General features: G+C 55.3%; 1 protein-coding gene across 2 annotated transcripts in view; it reads left to right on the forward strand.

Moving 5' to 3' along the window:
- ANXA6 (annexin A6) overlaps positions 1-25,013 on the forward strand; it is a 35,723-nt gene that overhangs the window by 6,827 nt on the left and 3,883 nt on the right. The window contains exons 3-21 of one of the 2 annotated variants that reach the window (XM_067566422.1): positions 5,190-5,280; positions 6,014-6,108; positions 6,493-6,606; positions 6,796-6,886; positions 7,423-7,502; positions 7,594-7,650; positions 8,555-8,648; positions 9,615-9,710; positions 11,192-11,250; positions 11,851-11,973; positions 12,271-12,329; positions 13,532-13,610; positions 14,519-14,600; positions 16,004-16,098; positions 16,892-17,005; positions 18,231-18,321; positions 19,215-19,294; positions 20,058-20,111; positions 23,214-23,231. In XM_067566422.1, coding sequence (XP_067422523.1) covers positions 5,190-5,280; positions 6,014-6,108; positions 6,493-6,606; positions 6,796-6,886; positions 7,423-7,502; positions 7,594-7,650; positions 8,555-8,648; positions 9,615-9,710; positions 11,192-11,250; positions 11,851-11,973; positions 12,271-12,329; positions 13,532-13,610; positions 14,519-14,600; positions 16,004-16,098; positions 16,892-17,005; positions 18,231-18,321; positions 19,215-19,294; positions 20,058-20,111; positions 23,214-23,231 — 1,572 coding nt within the window. The remainder of the gene's footprint in view (positions 1-5,189; positions 5,281-6,013; positions 6,109-6,492; positions 6,607-6,795; positions 6,887-7,422; positions 7,503-7,593; positions 7,651-8,554; positions 8,649-9,614; positions 9,711-11,191; positions 11,251-11,850; positions 11,974-12,270; positions 12,330-13,531; positions 13,611-14,518; positions 14,601-16,003; positions 16,099-16,891; positions 17,006-18,230; positions 18,322-19,214; positions 19,295-20,057; positions 20,112-23,213; positions 23,232-25,013) is intronic. The other variant, XM_067566423.1, reaches the window with a different exon arrangement.

Here is a 25,013-nt window from a genome sequence, read left to right on the forward strand (position 1 = left end):
GCTGAGGTTCTGGCTGCACTCTTCCCCACGCTTGTTTTTATACGCACACCCCGCCCGTGGCCCCACAAAGTTACGGGACCTCCTCGTCAACCTCCTCCTCGCCCTAGCCGAACAAGACCAGGGAGAGGAGGTTGGCTGGAGGGGCGAGGGGGGGCGCCCTGCGACTGTGGGCCCTACTTCCGCTCCTCCGTCCACTCACGCTCCGTTTGACCCTTTGACCGTCACGCCCCTCCCTGGTTTTTTTTTCATTAGTTGTCCCCTGTAATCGGTTCTATCCCGGGCTCAGTGACTCCTCCCCTTAGGCTGGGGGAGGGGCCTTTAGCAGTGGGCTTGCCCGCCCACTCCCTGGACTACAAATAGACCACTCTCCTACTGCCCACGGCCTGATCCCTCGCACCCCCCACCCCCAGCTGCTGTGCATGTGTGGCTGGTGCATCTTTCTGCCGCCACTCCCCCAGGAGCCGCTGGCCAGCATGTCTCGCCTCTCCCCCTCTGTGCCCGATCCACGCAGGACGTGGGCCTGTTGCAGCCCCTCGCCGCAGAGCTCGGCTCCTTAGCTCAGGCTGCGTGCGGCAAACCCTAGAGGGCCCTAGATCCATCCGGATGGTGGCAAGGGGGTCGCCACCGCTTCCCTGTGTACTGCTGCCTTCGTGGGGGTGTCCAGGTGTCCATGAGGAAGGAGGGGCGGGGGGAGCTGGCGTTCTCTCTCCCCAAAAGAGTTCCACGCCCTTAAAGCGACTGACAAATGTTCAGAGTATATTCAGAATATTCAATAGTGCAAAGAAAGCGGCCGCCGGGCAGGGAGCACGTGCACACGGGGCTCAGCAGACACTGAGGGGCCCCAACGTGCACGGGAGGAGAAGCGAGCGAAGCCGTGCAAGGAATTCAGCTTCCACCCACCCTGGAGCTGTCTATTTATAATAGCCAAGGCTCCAGCTGTCGGGAGGCTGGCGTGACTCAGACCTGGGGGGGATGGGAGCAGAAGGAGTCTCTATAGCCTATACACTCATTCAAGCAACAGAGGAAATGGGGGGAGGAGCGGGCAGGCAGGCTTTCCACCGGGCGCCGCGTGGCGTGGCTGTGAGGGTGAGCAAGTCACTGTTCATAAAGCACAGGGGGACCATAAAGTGTCCTCTCAGTGCTGGGTACTACTAAAGCCCCTGCCCGAGGGGTGGGAGCTGAGTTTGCCCATGCCATCTATGGCACGCCAGCTCCCAGGCAGTAAGAAGTTAGATCTGACTTAGATCCACTTAGCCAGCAATGGGCCCCGGCTCTGAGCTCTCCCCTTAGATGAGTATCCATAGAGAACACCGTACCCACCCTCCCATACACACTCACACTCTCTCTGTCTCTGCAGGAGTCTGTGACTCCTTTGTCAGGAGCTTTGTGTGGGAAGTTGCTTACAGTGAGAAAAAGAGATCTCAGACAGGAGCTTCATTGCGGGAAAGCAAGGATAAAGGCCTGGCCTCCCCGTGAATCATCCGCAACATGATCTTATCCCAGCAACATGGAGAATGATCAGCATCTCTCCTATTAGCCACGCCCGAGGCTCTGCATATGGCCTGCTATTCCCACTCTGGGAGGGAATGCCGGCTGTTGCTTTCCCAAAGGACAGCTTCCTCTCTGGCCAGGGCTGGCAGAGCAGAGAGGGAGGTGCCTGCACACGTGCCACTAAGAACCGGGAGATTAGCCCCAACACCTTCCCCCTCGCTCAGGGATAGTGTCACACCCACCACTCACCTCCACCCCAGGAAGGGGGGAGCAGCTCAGCTCGTCTGTCCTTTGTCTGGTCAGGGGAAAGGCTGGTCTGTAGCACTGTGGGAGCGCAGGATCATCTGTCCAGCGTCCTGTGTGTAACACGCCGAATCCTCATCCCACTGAATTCAGCGACAGTACTTCCAGTGATTTCAGTGGGAGCTGGATCTAATCTATTCTGCGCACAAGGGCCATACCCAGCCTGTTCTCGCCTGTTCAAGCTGGTAAAGAAACATACAGCTCTGCACTGCAGGACTGCAGATACTATGACCCTAGGGGAACCAGGCGGCTACTCTTAACGGGAGGCAGATTGGCTCAGTAGACAGAGCACAGACCTGGGTCACAGGAGACCTGGGCTCTGTTTTTGGCTCTGCCACTGATTTGCGGGGTGACAGTCAGCAAGTCATGTACCTGCTCTGTGCCTCAGTTTCCCCATCTGTAAAATGGAGCTAATGATACTGCCGTCCTGTGTAAAGTGCTGGAGATCTGCTGATGGAAACGAGCTAGGGAAAAGCTCGGGATTAGCGGCGCCCATGTTTGTAAACAGACAACAGACAAGGTGGGCAGGGTAATTAACAGAGCATCATTCAGCCCAAAGCATCACCCTAAGTGGCACCACGGAGGCAGAGCTCCTGCTGGGTGAGCAGCTGTCGTACGTCCCCAGGGCAGCACATATCCATCTGCGACTTATCAGTCACACAGCGTTTGGCAGGAAACCTTCGGCAGCCATCTCTTCTGCTTCAAACCTTTGTCCATTTCACCGATTCCACTTCTGTGAATTGCCCGGGGCGGGGGCTGCAATCTCTCCTTCCCCTCCACCTATGTTCCTAGTTTCTTACTGGCAGCTGTAAGAATGCCCTGTTATGGCTGGGACCACTTCCCCGTGCATCCCCCCTTTGGGAATTCACTCGAGGGCGAGCTCCCATGTGTAGTGGCACTGACAACGCTACAGTGATGGAGGTCTGACACGCCAGCTGACCTATGCGCTGCTCTGCAATAGATTTGCCTTCATTGAAAAGTCAGTACAAACACCGCTGTGCATTGCTCTAGCTACTGGGCCTTTTAAAGCCCTTTGCAAATATTAATTGATGAAGCCTCATAGCAGCGCTGGGAGATGGCTACGTATCCATTTTGCAGAAAGTAAAACTAAACCGAGGCACCAGGGGGTTACGTGACTTTCGCAAGGTCACACAGGAATTGAGAGGCAGAACCACAACTAGAACCCAGAAGTCTTGGCTTCAGGCCAGTGCTGGAATCACCAGACCATACTGCTTCTCCACATGCTAGCAAAAAAAATGCGTTTTTGCAAATACACTTCTCCCGGCTGTGGTCTCCTTTCAGTTCTTCAAACTGAACTGTTGGGGCTGACAGCTGCTGACTGACAGGATTTCAGATCTGCTCTCCAGCAGGGTCATAGCTGTCTATAGCTGTCCTGCTCATATGTTCCTGCACCAGTTCTTTTGTGGACCATTCTGCCTCTGTGGCTAACCATCAGCCAGGGACCACGAGGGATATCCAAGTTTCTCCCATTTGACTTGACTTATTCATTCTTAGGCTCTATTCTTGTGCCATAACTGTCCATGGTGACCTGATAGCTACCTGGGTGCATAGGAATTGCCATGATGTGTTAGACCATGGCCTCTCCAGCCAGTCTAGTGTTATACGTAGAAAAGACTAGCAGGATCTTATTCGGGGGGACAGGGCAATACGCCATGTTTATTATAAGAAAAACACAAGTCTATTAATAGACTTACACACACACACAAATGTTCTGCAGTCTGTCGGGTATAGTTACCGGTCCCGAGCGTTGCTTGGGATCGTAGCTTGAGTTCGTTGCCGGTGTTCGCAGCTTGTGGCGGCTACCTGGCCAGGGAAGCCGGGCACGAGGGAGAGCGGGGTCTCTGTCCGGCGCGCACCGATGCTTTTTGATGCTATGCAGAACATTACCCAAAGCTCTACAATCTCACCCATTCCTTTACAGTTTGTATTTTTGATGGGTGTCTATGGGTCCTGCTTTGTCACTCAGCTCCTGTGTGATCACTGATCACCAGTCAACTGCAGACATGACTTTCATCTTGTCTTGACTATGCTTTGTTCTTTGCTTTCTGGGGTGGATCCTTCTTTTTGCTTTTTCAGGGATTTGTCTGCATTCTTCAGCCGTTAGGGTGGTGCTTGTGTTTCATCAGGACAGGCTGGCATTGGAGACTGAGCCCACCACACACACACCCTTCATTCACACATCTCGTTCACATATCTAAATGAGATTACACAGTATGCACCTAAAAACAAGTTTAATCAAGATTTCATGGAGAGTACAAAATGGAGGACATTGTTCAAGATGGAGTTCTACATTTACAATAGGGCGTCTTGTGGGACGTGAGTTACAATGGAATAGGGCAAGTTATTAAGCAGAGTTACTTTAGTGTAAAAGCATTCTTCTAATGGTTACAGTAGAAGAGTGAGTTGCTTTTTCTATCCGTGGTAGTAATAAAAACACAAGTGATTTAAACAGCAGAGCAAGTAACTTGGAGACAGCTTTGTCCGTGGTAAGTAAAAGGAGCGGCTTTTTCAGAGCAAGAGTCTCCTAATACAGGCACAGTGCGATTTTTATGAATGAACCAATTTAGCGTGGTTTATGAATGGATCAAATAGTAATGTTTCAGTGTGTGTTGTACAGACCGTAAAGATAAATCATTTTTAATACTAACTGGAGGATCCCATCTCTGACCTTAGCTGGTATTAGATGCTTCAGGGGAAGGTGCGTGAAACCCCAAAGGAGATCGCGATGGGATAATCAGTCCCTCTGGAAGCCTCTCACTCCCTGGTGGCCGGAGGATGGCCTATGCCAGAAGGCAGCAGCGTTTGCAGCTTTTCAGAGCATTTTGTCTTTGTGAATTCCCTGTAACCACTCTGGCCGGGCCCGTCAGCCATATCAATGGCCAAGCCCCCTGGAGCCTGGCTGGGTTAGTTGTGCTAGAACCGCAGAGCAGCTGCACGCACAGGGGCAGCTAGAACTGCAAAGGCCGAGGGTTAAGGGACGATCCCGGGGCCTGATGTCTGTGGTTGGAGCAGGCCCAGCTGCCTCAGCGAGACCCTCCGGCAGAGGCCTGGCGCGCAGATAATTGCCGCACCATTGGCTGCTGGCAGAGCTGAGCTTCCTGACTCGGAAGGAGGGTCAGGTTGGGGCGGGAACAAAGGCGAGGGTCCGGTGGGGCACGGGGAAGCCCCGGGCTCTTGGTGAACCTGGGCCTGTTTTGCCTTCATCCCCCACTGGAGGCTGGTTGACAAGGCCAGTGGTGGGACTCAGCTGCGCCTGGCTGGCTCAGATGTTGGCTTTGCCCCACACGTTCACATTGCCACCCCCCTGCCAGGACTTTCTCTGGTCAGCCTCCAGCTGGCTCTGCCCCATTTGTTTTCTCGTTCCCTCTCTCTAGGCTGGCAGGTACCGGGGCTCCGTGAAGGACTCCCCAAGCTTCGACGCAAGCCAGGACGCAGAGGCTCTGTACAACGCTATGAAGGGCTTCGGTACGTATGTGCCGCGGCGCTACAGGCCCGGTCCAGCGTCCATTGGATCGACAGGTGTCCATGGCTTTGGAGCAGGCCTTGTGCTAGGAGGCTGCTAACAGCCCCCGGGGCTGGATGCCCAGCTGTGAGCGGGATGGAGGCAAGGGAGAGAATTAGGGGGAGAAGGCCACGAAAGCACCACCTGGTCCTTCGGTGCTGAGCCACCCCGTTCACTCACTCATTCACGTCACTGGTGAAGGAGGACGCCCAATGCGTCTGTTCTCCGGGCACGGCTGCCTGTTTCTGTACAGCACGGGAGTGGGTTCATGACGCACAAACGACCCTTCCTGTTGGCAGTGCCCCGTGGGCTGCCTTGGGGCGAAGAGGCAGGGATATGGGGGCGGGGTGGGGCAGGTGAAGGCACATCACTTCAGTCTGGATCTGAGCTGGAACAATCTCCGGTACCCAAGTACAGGATCCCCGTGGGGAGAGCCAATGAATGGGGCGAGCCCTGTGCTAGCATGCATGCCCCCCTTACCCATTCCTTTCCCCAGGGGTGCCCCTGAGACCGGTCAGGCCATTGCTCTGGTCCCTGCTAGGCCAGCCTCGGATGGATGTGCCCTGCTTGTAACTCTCTGCCCTAGCAGACCCAGCTCAGAGCTGGGATCCACTTCTGATCCAGGCAACGCTGGCTCACCAAGCAGAAGCAAATCTGAGCTGTGGGATGAGGGTGACCGCCCCTGTCTCCCTGCAGGCAGTGACAAGGAGGCCATACTGGACCTGATAACGTCCAGAAGCAACAAGCAGAGAAGCGAGATCAGCCAGGCCTACAAATCGCTCTACGGAAAGGTAACCCCAGAGGGTTGGAGGGCGCCAAATCCTGCTCTGGGATCTGCAGGAGAAGGAGCCTTTGCTGCGTCCTCCAAACGAGAGCTTGCAGGGTATCTAGCCCCTGCTGCACCCTGGCCCTGGCAGACTGGCAATGGGTCGTGGTTCCACACAAAGCAAAGCAAAATCCTTCACTTGGAAAAACTCACTAGCTAACGCCAGGGTGGATAAAACTCACACCAGCCTTCCAGTGCCCATGGCCAGTCTGGACTCTGCCAACAGCCCCGCTGTGAGGACCATGACCTCCTCCCAAACATCTGAATCTGCCCTTTCTCCAAGAGAGTCTGCCGCTCATGCATTCTTCTCTCTCTCCTTCTCGCATCCCCTTCTGCGTCCCGTGGCCAGGACCTGATCTCAGACCTGAAGCGAGAGCTGACGGGGAAATTTGAGAGGCTGATCGTGGGTCTGATGCGGCCCTTGGCGTACTTTGATGCCAAGGAGATCAAAGACGCCCTTCAGGTAAGGGGCGGGAAATGGCATTCTCTGACCGTCCTGGAACACAGGTTGTGCTACAGCCGAGCTCTGGGTGCTCTCTCTAAGGGAGCGTGCATTCATCCCAGCTCCCCCAGAGGCTGTCCTTCTCGGGGTGATGTCCACCTGGTGTCAGTGCCGGGCATCTCATGCGGGGATTGTTTTTCCTGCCTGCAGGGCATTGGCACGGACGAGAAGTGCCTGATTGAGATCCTGGCATCCCGGACCAACCAGCAGATACACAGCCTGGTGGAAGCCTACAGAGACGGTGAGAGAGGGGCTGGGAATGCAGCCGGGATGCCAGCAGTCACTGCCCTGTGGGCAAGGGAGGAGTAAAGCCAGATGGGAACAGGTTCACCAGAACAAAAGCACCCCCCCCCCAATAGCCTGTTCCTCTGCGCTCCCCTCCCTGCCGCTCCTGAGATGGTCTCCTCCACTCCGAACTCTGTGCATGATCACGGGGGAGTGGGGAACTGTGGGGGCACCTGCCTGCATCCTCGCACGTGCACGGGGGGGGGGGGGAGGAGGAGAAGGCCTGGCCCTGGGGCGGCTGAGCCTTTGTGCTCAGCTTTCCGATTGGTGCCGGGCAGCCGGAGTTAAGGAGAGGCGAGCGCTGTTTGGTTGGCACGGCGTTGCAGCCGAGAGAGGGGTTGCATGCGTGTCCGGTGCCAGGCTGGGAGTGGCAGCTCCTGGGAGCCCAGTGCCACATACACCCTTTGAACCGGGGGTCTGGATCTTGGCGTCCAAGGAACCTGCTTTGTGTTGGGCTGAAGTGCTTCCCATTTCCCTTTTCAACGGCTCCAGCCTACGAGAGGGAGCTGGAGGCAGACATCCTCCAGGACACCTCCGGCCACTTCAGGAAGATGCTGATTGTTTTGCTTCAGGTACATTGATCCGTCCCCGCCCCCCTCTGTCTGTGTGCCGTCTGTCTGTCTGTCTGTGACTGAGGCTCTCGGCTTCTGGTCTCTGATGCAGGGCACCCGGGAGGAGGACGATGTCGTGAGCGAGGATCTGGTGGAGCAGGATGCCAAGGTAAGCGTCACTGAATGGAGGCCGGCTCACGTCTCTGGCAGTCGCAGAGCCAGTGACTGGAAAGAAGAATGATGGGACCCAGAGCCAAAGAACGAGCTTTTCCCGGCACTGGGCCAGATCCCCAGCTGGTTCACATCAGCATAGCTTCATGAGTGACACTGATTTACACCAGCTGAGAATCTGGCCCCCCAGGGCTTCAGTTTCAAACCCAGGTTTTGTAGTTTTTTTTAGTTGCTCCACTGTGTGTCTGGGCAGCTAGGAAGGGGCCCAAAGACACCCCCTCCTGGCAAATTCAGCTCTGATTTCTGCCGCTTTTTACAGCCTTTGAGAGGCCGTATGGACAAGAGCCATCCAGGGGGTGCTTCTTAACCAAGTAGAAAGCGTTGCAAACAAACATGGCTGGGGACCAAACAGGAGTCAAACCCAGGTCTCCAGCCACAAAGGCCAGACTAGCTAACCCAGCAAGCCACCAAACCCTCTGCTACTTCCAGCCCTGTGAGCTTGCAGGGTTTGTAACTGGTTTTATGCACAGGCATGCCTGCACACACACACACACACATATATGCACACACACCCTGCAGCCTCTGCTTCCAGCCATGTGATCTTGCAGGCTTGTCGCTGGTTTTTTACACTCAGATAGAGATATAGCATGGGGGAAGGAAGACAAGACAGCATCAGATTTTGAATTTACAATGTTACGATAGATGAAGTCAGTTAAACAAATGATCCAGCCTGAAATATTCCATGCAGCTGAGCGAGACTGGGAAGGAGTTTTGCCTTTTGTAAGCAGTGGCATTAGGGTTTTGAGCTGGCACCGCAGACAGGTGTGGAGTGTGTTTGTGCGGCTAGGATTTTACCATTCTCTGACTCTAGGCTTTTGCTGCTGTTTTCACCTTTCTTCAAGGATCTTTTGGAAGCTGGGGAATTGAAATGGGGCACAGACGAGGCCCAGTTCATCTACATCCTGGGAAACCGAAGCAAACAGCATCTCCGGCTGGGTAAGCTGCTGTCTGCAGAGATCATGAGACCCTCCAGACAGCTTTCCTTCCCCAGAGAGAAGTTCCAGAGGGGTAGCCGTGTTAGTCTGTATACAGCAAAAACAACAAGAGTCCTATAGCACTTTAAGGACTAACAAACTTAATTTCTGCAGCCATAAGCTTTCATGGGCTGCAACCCACTTCATCAGATGCAAGAATTAGAAATCAGATCAGGGGGGTATATATATACATCCAAGGGTAAGGAACGACAATGGGGAGGGTAGGTGTTAGCAAAGTCCATTCAGTTAGAGTAGATGAGGCCTATTCACAACTGTTGACTAGAAGGTGAGAATGTGTGAACAGTGACAATTACTTCTTGTAATGAGAGAACCATTCCAAGTCCCTATTCAGACCCAGTCTGATTGTGTCAAGTTTGCAGATGAGTTCCAGCTCTGCAGTTTCTTGCTGCAGTCTGTTTTTGAAGTTTTTTTTTGTAGAAGTCTGGCAACTTTCAAGTCAGCTACAGAGTGTCCTTATGCCTGCAGAAATAAAATTGGTTAGTCTGTAAAGTGCTACAGGACTCTCGTTGTTTTTTCTTCCCCAGAGAGCCGCTGGCCGGTTCTTGCAGATTCGGTGTGGGTTGGCTGTCACACTCAGGGCGGTCTGGGCTGTCACCATCTGGTGGCCACGCTGGGGAAGGAGAAGTAACCATTTTGCATGAGCTCATGAATTTTGAGGGAAGAGAGCCCAGTGCCCAGTCCATCTCTGGCAAAATCTTATGGTTTGTTGCTGGGGGAGCCCTGAATGCTGAGAGACCTTGAACGTTCGTCTTGATCTTTCTCAGGCCTCACGGCAATGAAGGCCAGCCAAACCTGTAAAAGGCAATAATCCTGATCTCTGAGGCTCTCCCACACAGACACTGGCCTCCATTTCTCCCACCTCTGGGTGGCTTGTGACCAGGGCTTCTCTTGCGCTTTCACCCCGCAGTCTTCGATGAGTATCTGAAGCTTTCCGGGAAGCCTATCGAGGAGAGCATCCGAGATGAGCTGTCTGGGGACCTTGAGAAGCTGATGCTGGCAATCGGTAAAGCTGGTGCTGTCTGATGGAGGGCTGGGCTGGTCTGGAGCCAAAAGAGTCAAACCTGGGGACTTAAAGTTAAGGGCCCATCTCCATATTTAGGCACCTGAAGAAGAGGCCTGATTATCGGAAGCCCTGAGCACTCACTTATCCTGTAAAATCATAGACTCATAGGACCGGAAGGGACCTCGCGAGGTCATCTGGTCCAGTGTCCTGCACATATGGCAGGACCAAACATTAATCCACGATCCCATGGACATCACCCGGTGGTGTGGGTGCTCAGCCCCTCTAAAAAATGGGCCACTTTTGTATAGGTGCCTTAACATGGATTATGGGGCCTAATCCAAAACCCATTGAAGTCCATGGCAGAAATCCCCGTGATATCAGTGGGCTTATGATGAGGCCCCAATTGCCCAGTTTGAGGCACCCACATTTGGAAATGTGAAGCTAATCCCTGTGAAAAACACAGTGGGTCCCCCATGTGTACGAATCGTAGAATCATAGAAGAGGAGGGTTGGAAGGGACCTCAGGAGGTCGTCTAGTCCCCTCCCTCCCCCCGCTCAAAGCAGGACCAACCCCAACTAAATCATCCCAGCCAGGGCTTTGTCAAGCCGGGCCTTGATAAATGTAGGACTTGCCCTACTGCATGAGGCAAGGGACCATCTAGTCTGGTGTCCGGTCTCTGAAGGCGCTTCTGGGCAGATGATCGTTCGTGCTAAAATGGGTAACGTCCAAGATTCAGGAACATTCCACTGACCGTGCAGCGAATGGCTGGAGAGCCATGAACCTTGGAGAGACTCCCCCACAGACAGCCGGACTGCAAATCCCAGCTGTGTCATGGAACCAGCTCTGCTCTGTGTGTGTAAATACAAGGCCACATCCGGCAGTCCTCATTCAGGCCAGCCAGACCCTGTTATTGTAAAGGCTAAGAGAGAAGGAAGAGCTGCAATGATCTTATGTCTGCTGGAGTTACCTGTAACCTGGAGCAAGAAAATAGAGCTCCAAGATTTGGCCCAAAAGCCCAGAAGCTGCCATTAAAAAGACCTTTACCAGCTATCACATCCCAGCAGCAACTGTGATGCTACACTGATTTCCCTGTACCTAGATTACCGACAGCTGTGACACCTCCGGCATCACAACACAATAACTCTTCCTGGCTCTTCCGCGGTGACCACTGGCCTGGGGGTGGGTCGTTCTACACCGTAAAGGGAGACTCTGGAATTGTGCCGAGACAGGCAGAGAACAGACACAGTCCAGGGAGAACAACTGAGGCTGGGGTGGGAAGTCGGGGAGCAGCATCTAATGTGTTGTTGGAGGTGTGGGAGAAGAGACCGGGAGCCTGGAGGCTTTGATGGGGGTCGGCCGTGCCCTGAGCTGGGGTGCTGTGGTTTGACGGGTTAAGGAAGCCGCTCTGCTCTGCTGACCGACAGGGTGCCCTGTCTGACTGGACTCTCCTTGTTTTTTTGCCTTCATTGTGTCTCCGGCAGTGAAGTGCATCAGGAGCACCCCAGAGTATTTCGCGGAAAGGCTCTACAAGGCCATGAAGGTGAGTGGTGCGGTACGTTCTCAGGATCCCAGGCTCCACAGACGCTGTGTCCAACCCATACGGAGCGGGAGCCGAAAGGACATCCTCAGGGAAACCCCACTAGTTTCCTTTAGTCCGTGAGACGCACAGGGACTTCTCTTCCAGGCCCAGGCCTGGCAGGGTTCTAACCCCAGAGAGTGTTCAGCAGAGCCTGGGGCAGAGGGGGATTCCTCAGGGTGCAAGCGGGCTGGGCAGGTCCATTCTGTGAAATCCGAGCCCAGTCTAGCATAATCTCCCAGGGATCTGTGCTCACAGCTCTCCTCTGAAACTGAGCCCTGGAAGGAGATTGCACGGCTCCAAGAGAATGACCCTCCGAGCGGCTTGGGAACTAGCAATGTGAATGAGCAGAAATTCTGACAATGGGCCACGGATACATTGACTGGCTGGCATTTGGCTGGGCTACTGAGGTCCTGGGAGCCCAGCTGAGTGACTGGTGCAGAGAGAACCCTATGTCCAAGGTTTCACCTCTTTCTCGGCCGGCGAATTGTCTGCAAACCAGCTGTGACTTTCTGGCATGCTTCTGAGGCTAATCCTTGGCCCGGGGGGGGCTGTCCGTTCCAGGGGCTGGGAACAAAAGACAACACCCTGATCCGCATCATGGTCTCCCGCAGCGAGATCGACATGCTGGATATCCGGGAAGTGTTCAGGACCAAGTACGAGAAGTCCCTGCACAGCATGATTAAGGTATACAGAGGGCACTGCTGGGAGAATACCCAGTCATCCCGCTTCGCGCCCATCTCCCTGAATGTACGGGAGACACATGGGGCTAGGGGATCCCACCCTCTCCCCATCTTATGACAGTGCGGGGAGGGGCGAAGGGGAGGTGGACTTGGAAAACCACCAGGAGAACATTGGAGAGCTCTTGGGGTAATGAAGGCAAGGCAGGGAATATAATAAAGGCAGGCTAGCCCTATGGGCTACAGAGGTCTGCCCTGCACATGCGTGTGGTTCTAGCGTCTCCCTCTGCTGCTTCCTTTCCAGGACGACACGTCTGGCGAGTACAAGAAGGCCCTGCTGAAGCTGTGTGGGGGAGATGATGAGTAAGCACGCCCGCTTCCCTCTGCTCCTGTGGGTTGACTGGAGTCTGGGACCGTGGTGGAGGGTTTCCACTGCAGCCCAGGGAAACGCCCCCGATGCTGGTCTGGTGCCCAAGTGGACGTCAGTGGGAGTTTGCCATTGCGTAAAGTGGGAGCAGGAGCAGGCCCCATAGTGCACATGGCTAGCACAAGCAGAGGGGCTAGCATCCTGTCCCAGGCCTGCTCCATCTCCCTGACACCCTCTCTTATTGTCGCCTCGAGAGGTTCCCTCTCAGACCCGTCTGAGCCAAGTGTTTGTAGCTGCCCAGTCCCTGGGGCCAAGGGCGTCGCATTCTCCTGCGTCTTCAGCTTGCAGCGGCCGGAGACCCCCCTCCACCCCTGCAGATGAGTCACTCCCCCAGCTGGCTGGCGACGTCCCAGCGCGAAATAGCCTCGTTCCGTAGGAACGGCCCCAAACGCAGCCGTCAAAAAACCCCAAACCAACCCCCGCCTTGCAGGGGACGGGACCATTGTCAACACCCAGGGAAGCCCCAGCACCGGCAGGCACTGCGAATGCGAAACCAGCCTTCTTCTCAGCCCTGCGGTCCCCCGAGGGGACCCGTTCTGTGGGCAGGCGGGGACGCGAATGGGGGATTGTGACCGGTGCAGGACACATACTAGAGAACGGGTCCTACGCTGTGAGCGACAGTGGGGAGAATGCTCTGTCTTGGTGCCCCCAGTGCTGGGGGGCAAGGAGCAGAGAAACCCCCTGCCCTGTTCCCAGCCCACCAGTCGAGCCAATCTCTTGCCCCCTACCGGTGTCCCAGAGCGCAGCGAAGCAGCTGGATGGCCAATGGCACCCTGAGCAATGAAAACGCTAGCGGGAAACCCCCCCTCTGTGCCCACGGCTCGGCTCAGCCCAGTCGCTTTATCCTGACAATGCACTGCAGCCCCTCCGTTGTCTTGGCAGCGTTAAAATTCAGGCGATGGGGGCAGGGGCCCTGGGGATTGGGTTGTGATGCTGGCTGGTTTGTCCTGAGGGGCGTCTGGGTTTTAGTGGCGGCTGGTTTGCCCCAGGGGCAGCAGGAGATGCGCTGCAGCGTCCGCTGATCTGGGGTGGAATCCAGCGGGGATTGGGGGGGGTGCTGCCAGCTGGGCTGTCCTGTGTTGGCGAGATTTCCCCCCCGTGGCTCACCGGCCTTGTGTCCTATCCCCTCCCGTTTCAGCGCCGCGGGGGAGTTCTTCCCCGAAGCTGCGCAGGTGGCCTATCGAATGTGGGAACTTAGTGCAGTGGCTAAAGTTGAGGTTAGACCCCCCCCTGCTCCCTGCTAGCTTGGAAATCACAGCTTCTCCCCGCTGCGCGCCGGCACCTCCCGTCTGCCTGCTGCCCTGGTCCCTCAGACCTTCTTACTGTGCCTGCTAACACGGGGGGGGGGCTTCGATTTCCGCTCTGATTTCGGGTGACGGGGCAGCGGGAGCGCCTCCTGAGTTAACCCCGGAGGTGCCGGACGGCACGGCAGCAGCACGTGTTTCTGCTAACACCCACTGCTCAGGCTGAAATGCAGGCCGGGCAAATCCTGCTGGGCGTGGGCGATGCCCAGGGCCGGGTCCAGTGCCCTGAGGAATGGCAGCGCAGCAGATCAGCTGGGAACCTTTTCCAAATCCTGGGTCTGTCCAGGGGGCTCCGTCCCCAGCAGAGAGGCTCTTAAAGGAGCCCCTGAGGAACGTGGCCTGGCTGAGTATTACATGAGGAGCAGGGTTAGGTCGGGTGGCAAGGACCTTCCCCGCCCAGTCGGCCTGTGGTGGGGCACGGACAGCTCCGTTGGTGGGAGCTGCAGGACGCCCGAGGGTAGAATGAGGATTTCATCCCCTTCGTGCTGCTGACTCCCGGTTCTCAGCTCTCTCCCTTTGCCTGGTGTGTGAGGCGGTGAAACTCTCTGGCCGTCATGCAGCATGAGATGAGGATGGTATTTGTACAGGCAACAGCACCTCTTCTGTGGGGCTTTTTTTGGCTATTTCCTTCCCTGGGGGCCAGTATCTAGACACTTTGCTGGCTTGGCATCCACAAACAGCCCCCCCCCCCAACTGCTTTCTAATCTCACTAGCTGCTTTGCCTTTGGCTTGCTGGTTAACACGCCTTCTGCCTCTGTTTCTCCCCTCTCCCGGCCCAGTGGGCTTCCGGATTTAATCTAAACCTCTTAACGTTTCTGTAGCTGAGAGGAACCGTGCGCCCGGCTGCAGACTTCAATGCTGATGCTGATGCGAAGGTGCTGAGGAAGGCAATGAAGGGACTTGGTAAGTAGGACACAGTAAGCACCAGCACTGGTGGAAGGTGGGGAGGCCCTGGCTCCTCTGTCTTCTGGGAAACATTCCACTCGCCCGTGGGTTCTAGAGCAGAAAACCCACACAGGACCGAACCCCTCTGAATAAAGATCTAGAAACACAATTCTGCAGAAGAAATAACTGTCTGCATTAGGACCAGGCAGCTGGAATTGGAGCTGCTGCAGAGCGGGGCGCTTGCAAAGAAGGATTTACTCAGAGAGTTTGGCCCGTTACCCATATCACAGGTTGTCCCTCAGCAGACGGACTTTCCGGAGGGGGGGGCCCAGGCCAACCCCCGGGGGTTGGGGAGGGAGCACCACACAGACTCACTCTGCCCCCACACAGCCATGGCCTTGGTCTGGCTCCCAGCCCCGGCTTCGGACGCAGCTCTGGGGGGTCATGGACCAGGTAAGGGGAGGGCGCCACCAAAAACGTTTGGTCTACTCAGTTAACAAAAAATCCATAAAAAGACCCACCGCAGCGAGTCTCCGAGCCCGGGTCAGCCGACTCCGGCTCCCAGGACTTGCACTGCGGGGTTAGATACAGCCGTGTAGACTCTCGGAGCCGGGGGTCTGAAACCCAGCGTGGGGCTCACAGTCCAGCTTCCAGCCCAAGCCCGAACGTCTACACTGCTATGGATAGCTCCGCAGAACCAGCCCCGCCAGCCTGAGTCAGCTCGCTGGGCTCTGGGACACGCTGCCCCGGGTGACACGCTGGGGGCCAGGAGGACGCAGGGGTCATATCACCCGACCAGCTAGCTAGAGCCTCATCTTTCCCCGGGTAGGTGAGGATCACAGACCTGTCACTACCAGAGCTGGAAAAGACCCCCTCAGACTAATGGGATTCAGGCACCTCAGTAACTTCTGAAAACGGGTCTTGTTCCCTCGCTATTCGTAGACGCTTTTGAACCTTCTGCCTCTGGTGTCAGCTTGTTTTGCCGACGGAAGTTGCCGTTGCCAGCTTTGCTCAGTCAGGCTCTCCTCCGTGGCTGGCAGACGCAGAGTTGGGGTGGTGGTGTGACCCCACCGCCTTGGATGTGCCGCGCTGGAGTGTCCCAGCCACTCTAGAGTGGCTCTAAATATCAGGCCTGTTGTTAGAAATTGCCTGGGGGCTTCTGCCCAACCCCCTCACAACCCCACTGAGAAGGGTCTAGGGAGAGGGGCTCCCAATCACCTAGAGATCCAGGTTTCCACCTCACAGGCCCCGTGGAAGGGTCTTCTCAGGGTCTTGGGTTTTGTTCTTGAGTGGCACTGTCTAGAGCCTGGACTGGCTCGGTCTGTGCCTACCTGTGCTCCAGGCCCATCCCCCTGGGCAAAGCCCCTGGTCTTGGTATGGGCTGGGTTCTGCTGTCCATATAATCTCTGGCATCATTGCAGGCACCGACGAAGGCGCCATCATCGATGTCGTCACACAGAGGAGCAACACCCAGAGACAGGAGATCTTGAGAACCTACAAGTCTCACTTTGGCAGGGTAATGAGACTGGCTCCATCCCTGACGCTTCCTGCCACGTTCCCGTCCTTCCTGCTCTTTCCCTTCTGCCTGGCTGCTCATTTTCACCTTCTCTTTCCCTTTGACTGGCTCCTCTGGCTCCCCCAGGCCTGATGAAGCTGTGAGGGGGAAAAGACCCACATAGAGTGTTCAGCATCTTAGAATCTATCCCTTTCCGTGCAGGGAGGACTCTGGTCTTTAGTGAAACCTTTCTGTCCATTTTCTCTCCCAAATACCCTGTCAAGAAGGGCCGTGTTTTCAAAATGGCCCCAACTTTCGGATGAGTTTAGACAACTCGGGGGCTGATGTTCCAAGAGCTGGGCTCCTGCCTGTGAAATGGGGTCTCCTGCGGGGCATCCCATAACTGAGGCATCCATAATTAGAGGTGACGCTTGAGAATTTGGGCCCAAAAGTATCATTTCCATATCTGTCTAGTGCCATTTCCATGTCTCTGTAATCCCTCTGTCTCCATAGTACCTGCACGTCACACTCATTAATGGACTTTCTCTTCATGCCAACAGGGTGCAGCAGTATTAGCTCCATTTTACAGATGGGGAACTGAGGCACAGGGAAGCCTAGGTATTTGCCCATGGGATTTCTTCCTTGCTCCCCTCGCTTATTCCTGCATTCTGCACCTTTCCGCTAGCTGGCCAGCAGGGAGTGTTAAAGATTTGGAGTAGCCACGGCTCCCGCCGTTGTTAGCTGCCCTGAGTTGTGACTGGCTAGGAAGGGAGGAAGCCAGAGTTAAGCAGCATCACTTCCATCCCGTTTGCAGGACCTGATGGCCGATCTGAAATCAGAGCTGTCGGGAAGCCTGGCGAAGCTGATCCTTGGACTGATGATGACACCGGCGCAGTTTGATGCCAAGCAGCTGAAGAAAGCCATGGAGGTAAATTGTTTAGTCGAAAAATTCTCCACAGCAGTGCCTGAGAGCCAGACATGGTGCTTCCGATGTGCCCTAGCCAGGCACCCGGCGCTGCATGTCCCAGTGCACGAGGACAGTGCCTTAGGGTGGCATCTTTCACCCAGTTGGCAGCTTCCGTTTGCTTCTCCTCTTGCAACAGACTACCAGAGAGAGAGCAGCAGGGGACAGGCTCTCCCCTAGCTCTTGTCATCAGTCGATCTTAAAGCACTTTACAAAAGAGGTCAATATCATTATCCTCATTTGACAGGTGGGGAAACTGAGTCACAGGGCAGTGAAGCGACTTGCCCTAGGTCATTGAACAGGCCAGGAGCAGAGCTGGGAACAGAACGCAGGTCTACTGAGGGCTAATGCAGTGCTCTACCCACTAGGCCATGCCAGCACCCGCTTGGGAGAGGCGCTACAATAGGAGGGAAAAGCAAAACATGATCAACCTGGGACCACACACTTTGTCAGCAGAGAGAGAGAGCTACAGCTCTGGGGCAGATGCAGCTCAAAGACTTGAGCTGCATCCCACGTGTCATAAACTTCCCCACCCCAACAAGAAAACATTTCAACGATAGAGAAATACTTCGCTTTGGTTCCTACCCTCCCAGGAGCTCGGGGCCTGCTGCAGCTCCTAGCGCTTACAATAGCAGAACTCCTCTTTAAAAAGCCAATGGGTACCTGCAGGATTGTCAGGGCAAAAGGGATTTTTCTAGATGCCACTTGCCTCCGTGAATCCTGAGAGCTCTTCAAAGGCCCACACCACAAACGCAGCCCATGGATCAGTGAGTGCGCAACCGCACTGAGATAATCCCGGTAACTATGCGGGAAAGGAGCCAAGCGAGCAATCCCAGGAGAACAGCTTCTGTTTGCTGTGCTGGGAATTAGTCAGGGCTCGAGGCCCAGAAACGCAGAGTGACTTCTCCAGTCTCTGCAAATACAGAGTAAATAAACGGGAAGGACGGTACAGCAGCCGGGCATGTTACTGTGTAGTTACGGATTTTTGACTTGTGAAACAAAAGCGTCGCTGTGATTAAAGAGAGATTCCGTGTTGTGCGACTGGAGGATGATGTGGAGATGCCCAGACAGTAAAGTTTTCACACTAACTTCCCCAGCAACTTTGCTCCGTTAGGCATTTCCCCATCCCACAGTGCCCCTGGGGTCGCTAACGTATGGCCGTGCGGTTCTGTTCCCTTTGTGCTTCCAGGGGGCTGGCACGGATGAGAGCATTCTCATTGAAATCTTGGCCACTCGAAACAATCGGGAGATCCAGGCAATCAACGAGGCATACAGAGCGGGTAAGGAAGCTGGACGAGAGATCTTAGAGCAATGCATGGGGGCGATGGCCCTGGGGAGAAGAGGGCTACGTTGCAGCGCTAGTGAAGGTGAGGGACTCCAGACCGATGCTGTCCAAGTTTCCCCCAGCATAGCTCTGCCAAGGTAAACGGTCTATGTACCGCTGCTGTTCCAGGCTTGGGATCCTGACACAGCTCTATCGAGCCTTCTCGGCATGGCCAGCGTCTCACAAAGGAGATGTCTCCATTCAGGAGCGATAGAAATGTACAGGAAGCTTGGCACGAGCCCTGGATTTCCTGCAGGTCCATCATCAGAAAACAGGAGCCCAGGTTCTCGTCATGGTTGCTTCTCCCAGCGTGTCTGTCATTAGAAAACAGGAGCATCACAGGATCCCATTCAAAGCCCTTCCTCTTTCCTCGCCAACGCCCACTGCCCTTCACCAGACAGCTCCATCCATGGTTACTAGCCAGACATGCCAATCCTGGAGCCTTGCCATGACCCAGTTACACAACTCGTGCCTTACTATTGCACTCTCCTCTGCCCAGTCTTCTTCAGTCTGTCCCGTTCGTTATGGAACAAAAGGCGTGTCCTTTACCATGTGGGATCCAGCGGGCCTCCAATGCCGAGCACCCATTTTTCTGTGTCCAAAACTGTGCCTGTAAGAGCTGTTGTGCATCCATTTTATGTGTGCAAATCCGGCAGCTGGACACGTAGCTACACGGTCCGTAGGTGCAAAGTACTGTTCTCACGTGCACCGTTTCCAGGGGGCCAGTGTGGCATGCATAATCAGCTGCCTGAGCAAAAATAGATGCGTAAGTGGAAGGCAGGCGCCGACCCTTCAGGGTGTGATGCACATTTATTGGGTGATCATTTTTTTGCGTTCCTTTCTCCTCAGCCTATCACAAATCTCTGGAGGATGCACTGAGCTCTGACACATCAGGACATTTCAAAAGGATTCTTGTCTCGCTGGCTCTGGTAGGGTCGCTTTTTGTGTGATATGCTTTGCTTGGGGGACTGTCTGGTTTTCCATCTAACCCCATGCAAAACTCCAGTTGCCTCATAGTCTCCTTCTCCCTGACAGTTGACAGGGATGGGGATGTGTTTCTTCAGGTAGAATCTAAGACCTCTTGCAACACTCAGGAACACCTTGGTGTTTTCAGTGGTTGGCCCTTGGTTTGGCTGCACCCACTCAAATCTTTCCCTTCTTGCTCCTGTGGCCTAGAGTTAAAGCCCTGATAAATTATCCTGTAACTGCAGAGAACAGGGAAGAGACAGGGAGCCGGATGGCTTAAAGGGACATGACTCCACAGATGGCACCACGGACTCCAGTTCTCTAATTCTATACAGAACAGGCAGCGCAGGTTTCCCAGCCTCATCCATGTGTGTCAGGCCTCTTCTGGGGAGACCCCTTGCAGGGGTGAAAAGGGAGCGCAGGCTCCAGGACATTCAATCCTGGGCCTGCCGGCTGAGGGTGCCATTAGTGCCAAATGCGTGGCCATTGGGGTGTAGACGTGTGTCCATTAGGACCCAAGCCGAGGTCACCAAACAGTTGTCCGCCAGCCAGGGCTTTTGACACCAACCACGTGAACTGGCAGTGAAAGACTCTCTCTGCCACCCACCGCTCATTGCCTCAGCTGTCCAGTATCGTTTGGGTCTGCAGCAGGACATGGACCCTTCCTGCCCTGAGCAGACATTTCTTCCAAGATCCTTTCTCCATGACTGTCATGTTTAAACACAGGGAAACCGTGACGAAGGAGGAGAAGACCTCGCCCGAGCTAACGAAGATGCCAAGGTGAGAACCGCGCGTGCGCACACACACACACACATACGTACATTCACGCACCCGGTCATGGGAGTGGGAGTGTGTGTTATTTATCAACCTCTCCTCTGCTGACTGGGTCTGAAAACGCCCACACTGAGACTACCTCTCCGTTTCTGGGGGGGTCCCCTGCACCCAGCACTGAGGTGCACAGCCTTCAAAGAGTTTGCAGCGCTTAGTCGCTCTTCTTTTCCCAACCCAAAGGAAAAATCTCAGTGAAATTTTCCATGAAAATAGTCTAGCTGGGGCTTGCAGAAATCACACCGTACTGCTAGGAGAACTGGAAGGGTCGGGGGCGGGGGAAGGCAATGCTTCCTTTTAGAGTTTAAATCATTTTATTAGTTAAAAAGATGTAGAGCTAGTGAGCTGATTGGTGTCCGAGGCCCTGGACGAAGGCTGCAGAGTCTGCCAAGGGGTCACTTTTGCATTGGTAGAAGGATTGAGTGGCATTTTCAGAGCATTCTGGAAGGTATAACCAGTCTCCTGCCGGTTCGTGCGATCTCTGACTCTTTTCCCACTGGTCTCCTGCCTTGGCTTTGCTCTCTTTCCGGCTGCCTTGAACCACCCCAGACTCTGCACTTGGAAAGTCGGATGCCTGCACAAGGGGCCTGGTTTTCTGAGGTGCACCGATGCGGGCTCCACCCCTCTCTGCAAATCAAGCCATGGCTTCATGAGTCTTAACGTCAGGCCCCCGTGTTTGGAAAGGCTGACTTAGATGTCCCCGGGCATTAAACGCGAATGGAAAATGCCTAGTGAGGCGGGACCATACCTGGGACAAGTGTGTTTGCTTCAAACGGCCACCCCTGATTTCTGCAAGTCCTAGTTCTAATATCCTGGAGCCAGAACTACTGGCCGAGCTCTGTATATGTGTATGGCAGCTACCAAGGTTGACAGAAGACAAGGTCCCTGTCCTGAGAAGCTCCCCGTCCGGCCCCCTGAATTCAAAATGTTTGTATCCTAGGAAATGCCCCCCCGCCATCACCAACCCCCCTTGGCTTTTCAGAAGCTACTTAGCAAAACAGCCACCATTTTTGCGGGCCACACAAATAACAGTGAGCGCCCCCTGCTGGCGCTGCCACGGCAGTTAGCTTAGAAAAGCTGTCCCTCGGGGAGAAGCTCCGTGCTTTCGCTTTGCAGGGGCTGGCGCCAGGAGCTGCTTTGGTTTGGATCTGCGGGAGTTACCGATCCCTTGCATTTTGCTGGCAGTGAACTCAGAGATTCACAGTGAAATGCCGCTGAAACTGCTGAGCTTCACTTGGTGCCTAATCAGAATCAACGAGAAGCTGCTGAATTCGTGATTTCAGAACGAACCCCTAAACCGTCCTGGGCTTGCTTGAAAGTCCCGGGGTCCTCAGTGAGCACGGCTTGAGTTAGCCAGGCCAGGTTAGCCTGGTGGGGTCGAGCGGGGAGACCCCTTGGCACAGCTCTGCCCTCCCAAGAGCAGCACACTTCAACCCCCGTGGCAGGAATCACCACCCTCTCCCCCTCGCGCTGCGCCACCCGGACTGGAGGTCGGACGCGTGATTCCTGGTGAATTCTTTCTTGGAGATTCGCCTGAGCTGCCCAGTTCAGGTCGGAACCCAGGTCTGAATGCACCTGATTGCAGGTGCTTCTGATCCTGCTTGGAGCCTTGCGAGAGGCCCCCGAGCTCCGAAGCCTGTTTCAGAATCTCTCTGAGGTGGCTTCCCAGGGCGATTGGAGTGTCCTGCTGCTGCAACACACCTGGACGTGGCTGCTCTGCCACCCTCCCGTTCGCTGCTGGCTGTGCACGAAGCATGTTGACCTGTGCCTTTCATTCAGCACTGCTGCTGCTGTTCTCTTGTCGTTAGCATTGCTACCGGCAGAGGGGGGGCTTGCATCACGACTGCATGCCTCTGCCTCTTCCTCTGCCTGGCCTGGCTGGTGCTGCATTCACACCTGCTGCTGATTGGGCCAGAGAAAGAGAGAGGCAGTGATCAGTGGCTAAAATGACATATGCTGAGCAGATGAACTCAAAACCCCAGTGCCCTCATTAGGCCAGTCCAGCCAAACTACTCCCCCAGGGTCAGCTCTAGAGGAATGCACTGAGATAATCTCACTTTTCATCAGATAGCAAGACTGAGCCCCTCCCGGCTCAGCGCCTGAGGGCAGGGTAGGTTTCTGAGGCTGACAGAAGAGAACAGGCCCCGTGTATTTTTGCAGAACACCTTCCCCCTCTCCCTGCACCAAGCAAACCCCCTGACCTCCTCCCAGTTCCTTTGGCTTGACCTTGCATCACCAAGCTCCGCTCTGGGATGTGCACATGGCCTCATCCCTGTCTCTCTCCAAGTTTGTCCACACGGCAGTCGTGCAGATGGACCCGAACTAGCTTTAATCTAGCCAGCTCAGGTATCCACTCAGGGAAGCTGCGGCAGCTGCACGGCTAGCCCCGTAAATGCCCCGGGTTCCAGGTCGGCTTGGACGGCCAATGCTGAAGTGCGCGCAGCCGCAGCTTCACCATTGAACCCAAGCTAGTGAGATTAAAGCCGTAATCACAGGGGGTGACTGCAGTCCAGACGTACCCTTAGCCTGCCAGCTCTTCGGAGCAGAGGCCTTGTCTTCCAACGTGTTTGCAAAACACCACGTGCATTGATGGTGCCCTGTGAATAACAATGATGTGCCTCCATCACCCCATTGGGGGAGACTCCCCTTACTGCAAAGGGATTTCCATTGCACTCTCCATACCTCCCCCCTGCCCCCCCCCCCCCCCCCCCCCCGCTCTTCCCAAGAGAGGGCCCTCTCTTTAAGGGATCATTTGCAGAGGAGGGGTAATGGGGTTTTCCATCTTCTACCTAATGCACGTGTGAGCTGCCTGATTGCCAGCCCTGGGGTCGGCTGGCATTTTCATCAGCCAGAGCAGAAAAGGGCACGGCCCAGCCAGGCAATGGCCAGAAAGGTTGGCGCCTCCGCAGGAGAATGTGAGTCCTCTTCTGTCACCCTCGCCTCCCTCTCTCTTGGTAGCAGGGAATGATCGGTACCTCCCCCAGGAAAGGGTGTGTCCTGCACATCTCTGACCCTGTTGCCTTCCTGTCTCTCCCCCCCCCTTCTCTCTGTCAGGTGGTTGCTGAGAGCCTGGTGAGTGCCTGCCCTTTGATTCTTTAACCCCCATCTGCATGATTAACAGGATGCTACTGATTTTGTCTGCAGTGCTGGGGCCGAGGGGAATGGAGGGGGAGGGGGCAGTAAAAGCCAGCCCGCTGCACAGCCAGACCAGGCTGCAGGCTCCTCCTAGGGGATTCTCTGTGCTGGGATCTCCCCGTCTCCCTCCATCGCATCCCATGGGCCAAATCCTGAATCCGTCCTCTCTCAGAGCGCCCCCTTGAGGTCAGCACGGGAATTCTGCACACGCGAGGGCCCTCCGGTCTGAGCCCATGTATGCAGTGTCCTGTGGGATCCGCCTAGGGCCCTAGGCAATGCCCCCCGCCCCCCGAAAGGCCCATGGTAACCTGAGTGACAAGAACAGCGACGGGTGCCTTGGGAACGTGAGTCACGGCCGAGTCCCAGGGCAGTCCCAGGTCACATCAGAGGGGGCAGCACTGTGGTCCCAAGCAGGGGCGACATTTGCTATGGGGCAACGGGGCAGTCTCCCCCACACCTTGGTTTCTCTCTCCCCCCACAAGGTTTTCATAGGTCTATCTGCTCCATTATGTCTTCCACTTTTGCCCCCCGCCCCCTCGACGTTGCAGGCTGGAATACAATCCCCTCTAGTGTTGTGTGTGCTGACACAACTTCCCCCCTCCCCAAATGCTTCTGAAACGGTGCCCCCCCGATCCCAGGTTTAGTTGTATGCCACGTAGCCCCGTTGACTGCCGAGGGGTTACTCCTGACGTACACCGGCATAAGCAAAGGGAGACTCAGGCTTTGCGTCTGCACTCCCAGCAGACAAGCCTCTCTCTGCCCAAGCGGGCTCCAGCGGATGCGCTGCGCTATGGGGAGGAGAAGGGAGAGGTTCCACAGGCGCGCTCTACAGATGTGCAACAGCTGGGAGCCAAGCCTGTTCCCTTTGAAGTCAAGAGCAAAGCTCCCCCAGACTGCAGTGGCTGAGGACTGGCTCAGAACAGGGTCTGGAGTTGCAGGCATGTCTCAGGAGCACAGGTGCGGCAGAGCCGGGACAGTCGACTTATGTTCATTACTGCGATGGCTGATGTCCACACTACACCAGAAGCGCTTCCACCGACCCAAGGGGCAGCGTGAGGAGCTGAGATCCCGGCCTCTCAGCTCAGCGAGGAGCAGGGTCCAAGCCACCTGGACTTCTCTCCCTGTTCCCAGACTGGAGTGGGGCTCTCCAGGGGCGCGGGGGGCAGCTGGGCTCTAGCTGCCCAGCTTTCTTGTCAGCTGACAAGAATGGCAGCCAACAGCCGACGTAAGGAACGCAGTAACTACCCTGACACTGCGCCACCCTAACTACACCGACATAAGCCTACATGTTGAGGTGGTTGTATTATGTCGGCATAGCAGGGGAGTCACATCGGCGGGAGGAGCAGTTCAGTGTGTACGCCTCCACTGTTTTGTCGACGAAAGCTGACTTTTGTCGACAAAACTCTGTAGTGTAGACAGCCCTCAGGCCTGCACAGTTTTTTAGATCGGTTTAACTATTTCCATTTGGGGTGTGACTTCCTTCTGAAATAGTGAAATGAATGCAATCCCTAGTGTGGACGCAGTTCTAGCGGGATAAAGGTGCTTTACATCAGCATAGCCTATTCCTGTTCCCTACAGGAATAAAGCACCGCACACACCCACAGTCACAGTGTGGACCCAGGTATATCTCGTTAAATACACGAGTATAGTTAAAGCTTTTGTGTGTAGACAAGGCCTGAGTAAATCACAGGATCACAGAAATGCAGGGCTGGGAAGGGA

This window comes from Emydura macquarii, unplaced genomic scaffold, assembly GCF_026122565.2.
Source record: "Emydura macquarii macquarii isolate MOO-44397 ecotype Brisbane River unplaced genomic scaffold, CSIRO-AGI_Emac_v2 contig_2768, whole genome shotgun sequence".
Lineage (NCBI taxonomy): Eukaryota > Metazoa > Chordata > Testudines > Chelidae > Emydura > Emydura macquarii.